The 14,103-nt window shown below is 37.4% G+C and overlaps 1 protein-coding gene across 2 annotated transcripts in view; it reads left to right on the top strand.

Annotated features, from left to right (window-relative positions):
- The window catches only part of MCTP1 (multiple C2 and transmembrane domain containing 1), a 219,798-nt gene that overhangs the window by 41,938 nt on the left and 163,757 nt on the right, over window positions 1–14,103 (top strand). For both annotated transcript variants that reach the window (XM_088054091.1, XM_014259098.2), the window contains exon 2: window positions 10,458–10,572. In XM_088054091.1, coding sequence (XP_087910217.1) covers window positions 10,458–10,572 — 115 coding nt within the window. The remainder of the gene's footprint in view (window positions 1–10,457; window positions 10,573–14,103) is intronic.

Here is a 14,103-nt window from a genome sequence, read left to right as displayed (position 1 = left end):
TACGGAGAGGGTTGGCAGTTCATGGCTTCTTGTCTCTCCGGACTCTCATCCAGAGCTCAACCTGCATCTCAGTCTGTAGCTTGAAAATGCAGCTTGCAAACAGAGCTACCTACACCAGATGTATTCCTTAGCAGTAGCTCCCTTAGTACCTAAGTCTCTGAGTGGATAGACTTATTTACATGCTTACTTCAAAATCCTTTTTTGTTTTTCAAATCAGGTAAAATGTAAAATCTTGTACAAAATTATCTTCTGTGGTATCTTTACTGGGTCCTCAGTGGACAAAGACTTTCACTATTAGAAAGAAATAGACGTGCAAGTGTGTACGTATGTTTTACACAGGTTTGCATCCTCCCATTTTTTGCACTGACTTGAACCCCATCTTTATGGGGAGTTGCAGTAGGGTTACAAAGTATTTATTGATGCATTTCAAAATTGTGAGTTTTAGAAAGGAGAATCACTGATGTTCAAGGTTGTGTTTATAGAACTAGAATTTCTAGAAAATTTCTCATTTGGGGCAATATAATAAAATCAATAAATTCTATATAGTGCTTGCATTAGGGTTTATTCTTTACCAGAAGTACCATTTCCATGAACATATCAACAATTCTTTATTGTATTATCTCTAGGTATTCTGCTCAGCTCAGCTAAGAGAGATATATGTTGTAGGTGACAGGAACAGAGACGGAGATTTCAAATAAAGTCTGTGCTTCTTATTATGGAAAGAATAAGTACTTAATCTGAGTTTATGTTGTTGCATGTTAGCTGTGGTTTCCACTTTCTGTACTAAAGGGCAGACTGGCCTTTTCAGGTCTTCAGGGCAAAATCCTGTGACTTGGGCTGCTGGAGGAAAACCTGTGGGTCTGACTGTAAAATCCACCTGCAAAAAGTTAGCTCTTCAATTATAGGAAGAAAGCTGTAATTTCCGTACAATAGCTGGAATAAATCTAAATAGCTGTGGTTGCATGTCTGTCATGCCGCTATCAAAATAGACTTCTTCTGCCAAGATTTTTTATTACATGAGAGATATTAGAAAGAGAATAAATATACAGAAGAGATATGCCGAAAGGAAATTACAGGGAAAATAGTAAGTATATTGTGAGTATTCCAAGCCAGAAGGCAGGAAAAAAAACCCCAAGGAAATGGCATTTTAATTCAGCCAGAAATGTTGCCAGATCTTTCAGATAATGAGATTGTCTTACTCCGTTTGTGTGAAGATGTGAAAAGAGGTATTAACCAAGTTTGCATGGTGACTGTGAGTCCCAAGAATGCCTTCATAGGGAATGTAAAATATTCAAGTATTGTCCTGAATTAGCTCCTCCCATTTACAGGTCACTGTAGACTTTTAGAGATCATCAAAAAGCAATGTAAAAAAATCCCATCATTTTTAGGCCTGAGGGGCTTTAGTATGTGTTTCGTATCTGCATGAGTTGTTAATCTGTGCCAAGTTCTGAGTTCCTGATTTTGGAACCAGGGTGTTCATGGCTGGCTAGGAGTTTTTACATGGTATTGCACTGGCTGTAGGCATACTGAGCAGATTACCTGGTTTATACAGCAAGGTAGTGGTGCAACCAAAATCGCTGAAAGATCTATTTGGTTGTCTCATGGATATGAATGGAACTGATTTTGTTATGAAGCTCTAAAATGGGTTTAAATACATGTAATCCAGGAGGGGCCTGGAGGAATAATTCCAGGAGTTGAGAATAAATACTGTATCATCTTCCACTATGCATGAGCAATGAAATGAAATTCCTAATTAAGGGTAAGTAAATGTAATCTTAAGAAGATAATAAATAAGTAGCACTCCATTAACTTTGATCACTGCCCTGTTTAGACTGAAGTTTTAAATGTATCAGAATGAATTTTGTATTTTCATAATTCAGCAGTGCTTTAAAGGAACAGGTGCTCTTTTTTGATGAAAAAGACATTTCAATATGCTTTCATTTTGAGTAACCTGGAACATGGTGATTCTTTTTAGAGTGCATCTGTTTGTAAAGTGAATTTTGGTGTAGGATACATATTTTTGAGTCTGAGCAAAAATTATTTTTGTCTTCGTTACCCCCTTGTCTCTTTTGTAAACTGCTTACACCTTAAGTTACGTGAAGCTGTGAAAAGATTATGTATGGTGGAAATTATAGGAACTACATTTCCATCTGAATGAAAGCAGAAGTTTGCTGTGGAGATAACTTTTTCTATAGGTTCTATTTATCTGCTCCCTTTCTGCAAGCAGTGGAGACATACAATTGCAGTTAGCTTTACTTCTCATAGTGTGGCAAATGTCAGATGTGATTCCAGGATGACTCTTCAGAGTCATGGGCAAATTAGTACATCTATGCTGGTCACATGAAAAATTGTATAGAATTAAAAATAGGACAGGGTGATTTCAGTTTATTAATTTTTGAATTTGTTCCACCAGTATTGAATTGCCATAAATGCTATCTTTTGCTAAATAAAAAAAAAAAAAAAACCCAGCAAAAAAATTTACTTGTAAGTTGATGCTTCAATCTCCAAAGAGATTTTCTTTGGATTAAACATGGGTAGTTTGGGGAAGATTAATTTCCTTGTGGCCATGGCCTCTTTCTGTTTGCCATCCCCACCAGAGGGACAGATTGATGTCAGAGGATTCATTCCATGGCCACACCCCTTTGGGCTGTTCCACCCTCCCAAGATAGTATTTTATTTTATTTTATTTTATTTTATTTTATTTTATTTTATTTTATTTTATTTTATTTTATTTTATTTTATTTTATTTTATTTTATTTTATTTTATTTTATTTTGTAATTTATTAGATACTGCATACCATTTCTCCTCAAAAGTTTAAAGGACAGTGTCTAAAAATTAATAATGCAGTCTTAAGCACAATACAGTCTAAACCAAATCAAAACCAGTCCCTTTATTGAACAACCAAGGTCAGTTTTTGCATTAAAACTATTTATAAGAGAATGAAGTATGCTGTCATTAGGCAGAGAAGAGCCAGAGGAGTTCATCAAGGTATAGGGAAATTTGCTTTAGTATGTTATCTCACTTCAATTTTTCACAAGATATGTCATAGTTTTGGTGCCATTATTTCTAGTTAACTGTTGCTGCTAGTGGTTCTTCTTGGCAGTCTGTCTCTTGGCAATTAAATGAAAGAGGGAAGGAAGACTGATCTGGTGTCATTTTATACCTATGGCTGTGCAGCCTGAAAAATTGCTCTGCTGCACACATACAGCCCTGGTGCTGCTAAATTTGCCTGTGATGAGAAGAAGAGTTCACCAGCAGTGACAGTCTTTGCGTTCTGTGAAATAAAAAAAAGTGATATCCCATTAAACAGAATTCTTTAGTTGAAAGAAATACAGTACATAACTCTTTAATATTTAATGTAGTACACTTGTATCCTCCTAATCAAACATTGCAGTGTTAAAATGCTTTTTTTTTCATCAACTTAAAATGATTTCCCCTTGTCATACCAATGCTAACAAGACCTATCTTATTAATTCCATATTAATTTAGAATGTTAAATCAGGAAGTAACATTATGAAACTCTTGTAGGTGGTGTTTTTCATTTGAATGGTGCAGCAAACTCTGAGAAGCTGGATGCTACTCATGAGGATAGTTTTCTGAAGAAAAATAACACCACTGGTGTGTAAGTGGAACAAATGAAATAAATGGTTCCAGTCTTTCAGGTGAATATACAGTGCTTTGCTGAAATGAATAGTTGAGGTGTATTTGACCACAGTTTGTTATTTTTTGGTATAAGTAATGAACTTGTCAGGTTCCAAGTGAAGTAATCCAGCTGAAATGTGCACATGGATCCTGCAGATAGTGTTTTTATTTTGTGAACTTCAGCAGAAAATGCACATTTTAAGCACACTTTCTCAGTGTCACACATTCAATATGTGCTGTTAATTTTAATTAGGGAAGTGCTGCGGCACATGGTTTACCTTCCAAATAACTGATCCCTATCCATAGCAGGAGGGTTTCAAAATAACCAGATTTACAAAACTATTTTAGTGTAACAATACATCATCATTTGTCTTTAGAAACTAAGGAGACTGGCACATTATGAAAATTAAAGAAAAGGAAACCAAAAGACTGACTCACTGTTGACTCATTGTCAACATTGTCTGTATGCTGTAGTGTGGAGTTCTTGGTGTAATAGATCTTTATCCAAGCATCCATCAGAGCACTCTGGATGGTGTTTCTCAGTCTATACTCGTTTTCTTTGCCCCTTTGCTAATATGGAAAAGAAGTAATGAGTAGCTTTGGAACAATTTCTCAGCATGAGGGCCCAGGAGGGTGCTGGCAGGAACTGACTGGGTGATGGAGAGTTAGGGAGGCGTCAGTCAAAAGGGGGATACCTTTGTTCTCCAAACAAACACCTTTGCTTTTGCTCTATGGGAGATATGTGAGTCTCTTTGAAAATGCCTTTAAATGAGAACAGCAATGTATGTGATACTTAAAAATGAGTTAATTGTTTTCTAGAGCTGCAGTCAAGGAGATAGAAAATGCTACTATTCCTTCTGTGGACCCTCTCACAGCAATAATTTGAGTGCTCTATGTTTCATCTGCAAAGTAAGGAAGAATTACGCTGCTTCCAGTGGTCAAAAATGAGGCATAGAGGGATTAAATGAGATGGATATGGGCAGTATGGTATGTGAAGCCACAAAAACTACACAGATCCTTCCAAAACTATTGTTTCTTCCTGAGGAGAGTGATTCTTTTTTCCTTTAGGAAAATTATGATTAGGAAATTGATTTCTTTTTTCCTTTAGGAGTCATTTAAAATAAAAAAATTACTATTTTATAATCTTTTTTTAGCTTTGAAGTGAATGTCAGAAAGATATATAACTCCACCACTTTGAAATTATAAACACAGATAAAATTGCTAAAAAAGTGTAAGACTGACCAAGAGTAGCGTGCAGGTTCACTGCTATGTGCCATGAGATAATTAGTTCTACCAAATCCTTCCTATTTCCAGCAAGCTGCTGTTGAGGGAAGACTTGGTGTTTCATTGCAGTCATCAGTGATGCTTATTAAATCAGTTATTTAAATATTTAAAATATGAACTACTGAAAAAAATGGCTTGCCCATTTGGTTCCAGTCAGCTGTGTGTTTTCTGAATCCATAAAACTGAAACAACTGCAAAATGTAAAAGATACCTAGAGATTTTAAGGAAAGACATTTCACACATTTCACATGTCCATATTCAAGTTTCAAGCTAAATTGAAGCAAGATTTATGTTACTTTCATTCTGAGTAGCTGCAGTTTGCAGCAGTTGTCAAATGATATTTATGCAGAGCCATTGCTACCAGCTGGAGGTGAGGAGTATTGCTGAGCAGTTGCCAGCTCAGAAGGCTGACTCGGATTTGCAGTTATCTTTGTGAGACACAAAACACTAGGAAAGTTCATCTTAGAAACAGTTTAGTGTTGTTTTACTGGTAGTGATACTATTGCTGTATTTGCTTTTAAATTAATTCAAAATAATTCAAATGTCATGTTCTAATATACTTCCTAAAATGTAAAATACAACTTTGTCATATAATTTAAATAAAAAACTAATCCTGGATAAGCCAGGTTATGTAAAATATGTTTATATGTATTTATATAAATATTATCTGCATATTTTTAGATTAATAATACAGAAAATTAAGGTAGGAATATTTTAGTAGTGTTTTCTGTTGTGAAAACATAGGTGATTCAAGTTTACATACAGTGATTAGAGATTAATTTTTTCAAGTGAATGATGTGTATAGCATTTCTGTTGACTTCAGGTAAGTATCTCATTTTGAAATGGAGAGAGTTAATTGTTCAAAGATCATCTTTGATTTAGATGAGACACCTCCCTCTGGTTCCTAATTGAATTATCTTTCATCTGCCATGTTTGACATCATTTGTTGTGCAATTCTGCACTCTCCAGGCATGTGAGAGAATTTTTCTATGTGATAGTGCAAGTTTTCCTAGAGGTGGCAGAAATGCTAGCTGCCAGAAATTGGAATAGTGCTGGATCTGTCTGAGACTTAGTCTTTGGGAAAAACAGGAAAAAAGGAAATGCAGATATGATTTTAATGCCTAACAGTTCAATTATTTTAAGAATTAAGGGTCTAATTTTAGCAGGAAAAAATGGTGTGAATTTTCAGTGTTATTTTCATCCCCTTAGAGACTGCTTCTATTTCCCCTTTTACTTTGTGCATGCATCATGTGTTTGTGAGTGCAAATGCATGTGTGATTGCAAAAATGTACTCAGACAAGCCATGTAAGTTCCAGTAATCTACTTAAAACCAAAATGGCACAGAATTGCTCAGCCTTTTTCCTTGGAAGGAAAAAGTCTTGGAAACCGAACAATTCTGCAATAGTTTTTCTGAAAGTCAGATCTGATTTGTTTCATGATGACTGGAATTTATTATGCATTTTAATTTTTGAAAAAGATAATATTTGTGATTTTTGAGGGTGCAGGTAGCTTGCTTTCTACAAGTGCATGTAGAAAGCAGCTTCATGTTTGTTGAGTCATACACAATATGGCTTGATGTGCCTTTGAAAGTAATGGGTTTCTTCACAGAGAAGGACTGAAATGTGCAGGGAACGACTACAACTCTTATGAGCACTGCAGCATAAATGCAAAGCAGAAATATATATGCTTATCTTGAAAAATTCAGGGTTTATGTGTATCTTGGCATCTTAGACATGCTCTTCTCTTAAAGGGTTGGAGAGGATGGTAATTCTGAATGCCAACTTGCAGCACTGCCGTATCAGGGCAAACAGAAGTGGAAGGCAAAACAGTGCATTGAGGAAAGGTAGCTAAGTTCATCATATACTTTATTTACCATGACATTTCAAAGCAGTAAAAAATCACAGGGTGGATGAGGTTTGCAGGGACTTCCAGAGACAGACCAATCAAACCTCTTGCTCTGAGCAAGATTGCTCGGGACAATGTCAGAGCAGATTTTGGGTGTCTTCAGGGAGACTCCCTGGGCAAACTATTCCAGTCTTTGGCCAAGGTAAAGTGGTTCAGCCTTGGTACCAAAATTGGCCAGATAGAAACATAGCCTTTATCTAACACAGTTTTGAGTATTAGAAATCTGGCGTTCATCCTCTGAGTGACCGGCAATTTGCTGGTCACTCAGAGGATCCTTCCTGTAATCAAGTACCCCGAATGTCAGATAAAAAGAGCTTTTATCATAAGCAGTGATTACATATTCATGAGCTATCCCTGGTTACTTGATGTATATGTATTATTTCATTTTACATATCACGTCCCTTGTCAAAGTCCTTATGTGGTCCTTCTCAGGTCTTCTTTGGTAGTCTTCAATGTCTGGTGTCCTTTTTAGGTGGTTTTCCTCAACCCCCACTTTTGAGTTAGCACACTATGGTTTTTTTCCATAACTTCTGCTTTATCAACCTTGCAGAGCTGAACTGGCATCTTGCTGCATTTTGCACAACTCCGGTTTGTGTAAGTTACATCCTCTATCTATTTTTCCAAGGCTGTGCTGTTCTGTTTGCCTGTCCTTATGAGGGTAAAATACTGTTCTGCTCTGCTGTTCTTAACAAGTCCTCCCTTTTCTTGAGACTAAATTCCTTAAGGGAACTGGTCTATTAATATCTGTATTTCATTTTATAGTGTAAGACATTACAACAGCTGAATCATGATGCAAGCTGAAACACACAGCGGTTATTATGGTGACAATTACAAACATGTTTTAATCAAGTCCAGCTGGGTAACCATGAAGTAAATTTGATCCAGATTTCTTCAGATCCCCAGGAGGTGTCATCTTGAGCTATGCATTGTCAAATTTGTGGGTTTTTTTCCAGATTTCCTGGGCATCTGTAGACACTCTACCACTTTGATCAATGTGTGCAGAGCAACTGATGTTAATGATAGTGCATACTTCTCCTTGTGATACCAAGAGAAGGTCTAATACCATTTATTTTTGTAAAGTGACTTGTGACAAGCTCTTAACTTCTTTATGCAATGCAGTAATGACATCTGTTGTATGATTATATAAATATAATATAATATAATATAATATAATATAATGGTAGCATAAAAGTCTACTATTTTATTTTCTAGTTCCCTTACTCCTGGCCAGGGTAAAAACCACTGTACAAAACAATAGAGTTTTGTTGGTTGCTCAGTTACAGCATTTAAGGTTCAATTTGTACACTTCCAATTAGCTTCTTATTGATAGTCCTGAGGGCACGTGGTCTTTAACAATTATTGTTATGTTAGGGACTAAGGCTTTGAAAGTACAAATGCCTTTCCAGCCTAGGGGCAGCACTTTACAAAAGGCTTTATCCCCACATACCAATATCCCACATATCCCCATTCCTTTTGGTTCCAGCCAAGGATGATTTACTTTGCCTAGTATTAAGTGTTTGAGCGCATTGTGTGTGTTTTCCAACAGAAGTTCCTATTTCATCAGTACAATCTAGTGTCCTGTTCTTTTGTGGGGGGTTACACCTTTGCACATGTGTACAATCATAAGAGATGTTGGTGGGTACTTGCACACTGACTGATTTGTCTACTTCTTGGTAAAAGGAAGTGTTCACCCAGTAGCTAGTATTAATTTCTTCTGGAACTGGAATTGCCATAAATGGTTAATGGTTTCATCAAAAAGGCTGTTACACAACACCATAGAAAAAGGTTAAGGCAATATACTCCAAAGGAAGAAAAGAAGGGTAAAAGTAAGAAAATTACTTCATTCAGTTCTTAAAAAAACTTGAATCCCTGTGCTGGCAGTCTGTTGTCTGTAGGTGACCGATTATATTTGTAAGAAACAAATGATAACCCCAGTAGGATTTGGCATGATTGCAGTAGTTGCTTTTCACAGAAAACAACATAGTTTTTACAAAACTATGAAAACAACAACAGTTTTTAATTTGTGATAAAAAAAAAGAGGATAATGACATGAGAGAAAGGTGGTAAGGAAGCTGCAATTTTTTTCATGAAGAAAGAAACTTTCAGGTTTGTAATCTTAGTGGAGAAACGGAGAACTTAGTTTTATTTTCCCTTTTGTTGTACCATCGTACTATCTTAGGCTCTGCAAGTACTGCAGAAGTAAAATTTTATATTAGATTTAAATTAATAAATGTCAGCAAACTATTTTGCTCCAAAATCAGGATATGGAGGCAGATGGAAAGAGGAGCAAATTGATGGAAACTCTTCTGTTTGCTTTTTTTGCTGCCAGATATTCTTTGTCTTTCTTTCACCAGTGAGCATGCCAGTGTGCTTTTTGACCAGCATTTTATGTGCGGCAGCAAAAGTTAATATGCTAAGGCTTGAAGTTACGGCTTTGAAACAACAAGAATAAACCAGATATTGAAATGCCTTTATTTTGTGTCCTCCTTCATGCTTTAGCTTTAGTATTACTTTGAAAAGAAGAAAGGGTTTAGTAGGAAGAGATAAAACTTGTCTCTTGGTGAAATGGTGTAGCACTTGGTACGTGTTCTGAGATATTTCTATCATGCAATTTTTTTTCTTGCAGAAAACCCATAATCACATAATAAAATATTAATAGCACTACTCTTAAAAGATTTAGTTCCTAGCATGAGCATATGTAAATATAGTGTTCAAAGTGTGTAACAGATGAAGTTCTTGTATGTACTGTGAATCTATAATTGATTTAATTTTTCTAGTCTTAAAATTAAATATGATGTTTCAGTCACGTGCTGTAATTGGATTCTACTTACAGAGAGATGTGTTAAAATCTATTTTGCAAAAGCTTCTATATACTAAGAAATGTAATTACTTTGTCTTTTGGACAGAAATATGTTTATTGTTCATGCACTTCAGAGGTTCTGGAGAGTTCCTTGCATTCTGACTTCTTCTATTGTATTTTTTTAGGACACATTTTATACAAATAAATAATCTAAGGATGTTTGCTCTGGCAAACAGAACTACAGATGCATTTCATGTCTTTCTGATTATTTCCCTGGCATAGCTTCCCCCAAAACTCTGTGGGAAAAAATCTGCTTTGCTTGCAAAGTACTGCAGTAGAGCACAAAATCTTAATTCATGTACGTTTATTCAATGCATACATTAAAACTAATCTACACAGGATTTGAGGACACTGGTAATGACTAGTCCAAGTAATGCTGTAAGGTCTAGCTTTGTGGTTTTCTTACTTATTTTGCTTCAGTGGGCCAGGACTAGATATGAATGTAATTAAAACTGTAGTTCTTAAAATCATTAAATAGTTTGGGTTGGAAGGAACCTTAATGACTGTCAATTTCTAACCCCTTTATATCAAAGGGTTGGTTTTTCAACCAGTTTGTTTTGTTTATTTTTTTTTTTCTTTTAAGGAATGTTGGTAGTTGTCATGCTGACAAAATAGGGCTGATTCCTCGGTGTTGGGTAGTAGCTCTGAGGTGGGGGAGTGGGATGTGGCCTTTTCTTAGTTCAGTAGGATGATGTTGTATACATATAACTTACGTGAAATGTTTCATAACATTAGCTATTGCATTTTTATTTTTTTCCTCCCCAGAGAACAAGTTCATTTGGAACTAGTAATGCAGATTTCCCACCTGGGGACCCTGGAATATACCAGTTGGATGTTACTCTAAGAAGAGGACAGAATCTAGCTGCACGAGACCGTGGAGGTAAGTGAGCTGGTGAACACTGGCTTAATGATTGGCAATTTGCATGTTCATTGGGTAAATTTATGTGTGAGATTAAAATTAAAATGCCCTGGGGAATATAACTAGTGACTTGCCGCCAGTTGGATGTGACACCACGCAGTCACATGCTCTGGGCCCAGCCTTCCAGCCAGTTCTTAACCCACTGGAGAGTGCACCTGCCCAAGCCATGGGCTGCCAGCTTCTCCAGGAGAATGCTGTAGGAGACAGTGCCAAAGGCTCTGCTGAAGTCAGGGTACACAACATCCACAGCCTTTCCAGCATCCACCAGGCAGGTTACTTGGTCATGAAATGAGATCAGGTTGGTCAAACAGGTTGGACGTGAAATGAGATTAGGGCCTGATCCCTTGATTGTCCTGTATGTGTATATGATCACACTCAAGAGAATCTGATTCATAACTTTCCCAGGCACTGAGGTCAGGCTGACAGGCCTGTAGTTCCCTGGATCCACCTTCTAGCCCCTGCTTGTGGATGGGCAGCATATTGGCTAATCCCTGGTCATCTGGGACCTGATGATAAAGAAATGATGGAGAGCAGCTTGGTGAGCGCTTCCACCAGCTCCCTCAGTACTCTTGGGTAAATCACATCTGGTCCCATAGACTTATGACTGTCCAAACAGCTCTGCTAATTCCTCTTGCATTACAGGATGTTTATTCTGCTCTCCACCCCTGTCTACCAGCTTAAGGGCTGGTTTCCCTGGGAATAACTGGTCTTACTGGTCTTACTGGTCTTACTATTACAGACTAAGGCAAAGAAGGCATTAAGTACCTCAGCCTTTTTCTCATCCTTGGTGACAGTGTTGCCCTCTGCATTCAAAAATGGATTGAGGTTTTATTTGGCCCTCCTTTTGTTGTTAATATATTTATAAAAACACTTTTTATTTTCTTTTACAGCAGTGATCAGACTGAGTTGTAGCAGAGCTTTTTTCTTTCTTATTTTTCTCTTTACATGACCTAATTACATCCTTTTACTGTTCATTGGTTGGCTGTCCTTTCTTCCAAAGGTCATAAATGCCCTTTTTTTCCCCCCGAGTTCCAGCAAAAGTTTCCTGTTGATGAGACTTCCCTGACAGCTCATCTCGCAGCACATTTCACTTACGCATCTCTAAGATTTTCTTCTTAAACTATGTCCAGCCTTCCTGAACCCCTTTATTTCCCAGCAAAGTCCCTGAACCAATTCCAGAACAGGCCAAAGTCCACCCTCCAGAGGCAAAGGTTTTGTTGATCCTGTTCCTTACTTCACCAAGAATTAAAAACTCAGTCACTGTGCCCAAGATGGGCAGCCAAGATTCTGACCAACACAACTCTCACCAATCCTTTCTCTATCCACAAATAGCAGGTCTAGTGGAATCTCAGCCCTGGTAGGCTCTCTTACCAGCTGTGGCAGGAAATTCCACACACTCCAAGAATCTCCTAGACTGTCTCCTCTGTGCCGTGTTGAGTATGCAGCAGACATCCAGCCAGTTGAAATCTGCCACAAGAGCAAGAACGGGCAATTGTGAAATGTCAGCTAGCCACCTGTGCTTCATCCACCTCTTCATGAGGGTTGAGTGGTCTATAAGAGACTCTCACCAGGATGTCTGCCTTATTGCCCTTTTCCCTGAATCTCACCCACAAGCACCCAAACTTACCATCACTGTCCTTGAACTGAAACACTCCTTAGTGTACAGAGCTAACATTCCACCTCTTCTTCCTTGCCTAACCCTTCTGAAGAGCTTCTATACATCCATGCAGTACTCCAGTCAAGTCATTCTACTGTGTTTCTGTAATGGTGACTTGTGTCACAGCTTTTCCACTGCAGAATGGCCTCCAGTTCTTTCTGTTTGTTACCCCTGCTGGGTTCATCTGCTTTAGCTGTGTTATCAAGTTCAACCCTGACACCGGCATGCTGCCCTCTGGCTCATCTTTAGTGAGCCTGGTCTTACCCCCTTCTCCCTCCAAACCTAGTTTACAGCCCTCTCAATCAACCCTTCCAATTCATGAGCTAGAATCGGTTTTCTTCTTTTAGATGTTCCAAAGGTGTCAGCAAAAGATTGATTTTTCTCTTCTTGTCTTTCCACTCAATGCCACTCCCACCTTAACCATGCAGAAGTTCCTGGTACAGTCAAGGGATGCTTCATTGTCAAACTGTCTGCATGAAGGTCAAGGCCTAACAGAATTCATGAGATTGTAGAGTGGTCCCATGGAGCCGGGTCTGGGCACACCATAACATAGTGTTCATACTAAAAACATTCTTCACATTACATAGAATTAATTTAAATACTTGATCTTTGACTTCAAAATTATCACCACTACTTGAAAAACCAAGGAACAACTTAGTTGTGCTAGAAAGAAACACTGAAATTCTGTGCCAGGAATTACAGTTGCAAATGACTGTAACATGAGAGACCACAATTTTCCACCGCTATAGTTTCTTGAAACGGGGAGAGATTAACTTCAGGTAAGGAGTACTGACATCTTGTGGCTGGATGAAATAATGCAAAGACTGCTGCTCATAACCCTTCTAATTTACGTTTAGAAGAGCATGTTGCAATTTTAAGAGAAGCTATTTTTTTTTTGGATGTATTTCGCAGTGAATACAAACACAAACTTCTAAAATCTGCTGGTCTCTTGAAAAGCCCTAATGGTTAGGGAAAAAAAATAATAAAAAAAATTGTCTTATAATTCTGCTACTGTTAAGGAGGTACAGTTGTTACTCAAGTTAGAATTACTGTTTAAGATAGTCTTTGATCAATTAGGCTCATGCGCACTCCTTGATGACTGCAAGTCTCTGTGCCCCCCCAAGACTCCTTCTTTCACAGGTGGTTCAGTTTTTCTGATACTTCCACATACATGTCCCACGCATATGGCATTCATATGTCATATTTAACATTTTTCTTATACCTGTTAGGGTTGTTTTTCTGATGACAATTAATTGTTACTCAGTTGTTTCAAGAGGCTTTGTCCAGTACTCTGTAATGAGTAGGTGATTGCTGCAGGAGGCATGTTGAGGACGTTGTGGTCAGACTTTAGAGTTAATTTTCTCATCATGTGTACTGCAGGAAGTGAGTCTATATGGAAAAGAGAAGCCTGGACACAATAAAGTCATTGAAGACTTACGCTAGAGGTGTCAGTGGAGTATGTGCCTTTTCAAAGGCACAACATAATTAAGTTAGTATTTTACAGGAGCAATTTTAACTTTATAATCTAATTTTTGTTGTTGCATTAAGATAAAATAGTAACCCTGATAAGGACAAGTTAACTCTATTAACTCGCATTAACGAGTTAATTCTGTTAACTAAAAACAATACTCCCAGTCTTTCATGTGTGACTTTGAGAATGGATTGCAAACAACAGAAAGTGATGCAAGCACTCATTTGATGTTAACTGACTCAATTAACTGAGTATTGACACCCTGGAAAGTAATAGATTGTGACAATAAAGAATTCTTTTCATCTGACGCTGTTGTGAATTTGACTATCTGTAGACATTACATTTAGTTCTGTTTAAAGTAATT

This window comes from Pseudopodoces humilis, chromosome 4 (genome assembly GCF_049639895.1).
Source record: "Pseudopodoces humilis isolate 2021_Gansu_Grassland_sample_001 chromosome 4, ASM4963989v1, whole genome shotgun sequence".
NCBI lineage: Eukaryota > Metazoa > Chordata > Aves > Passeriformes > Paridae > Pseudopodoces > Pseudopodoces humilis.
Note: the sequence above shows the minus strand (reverse complement) of the source record. Positions and strands in the feature narration are given on the sequence as shown.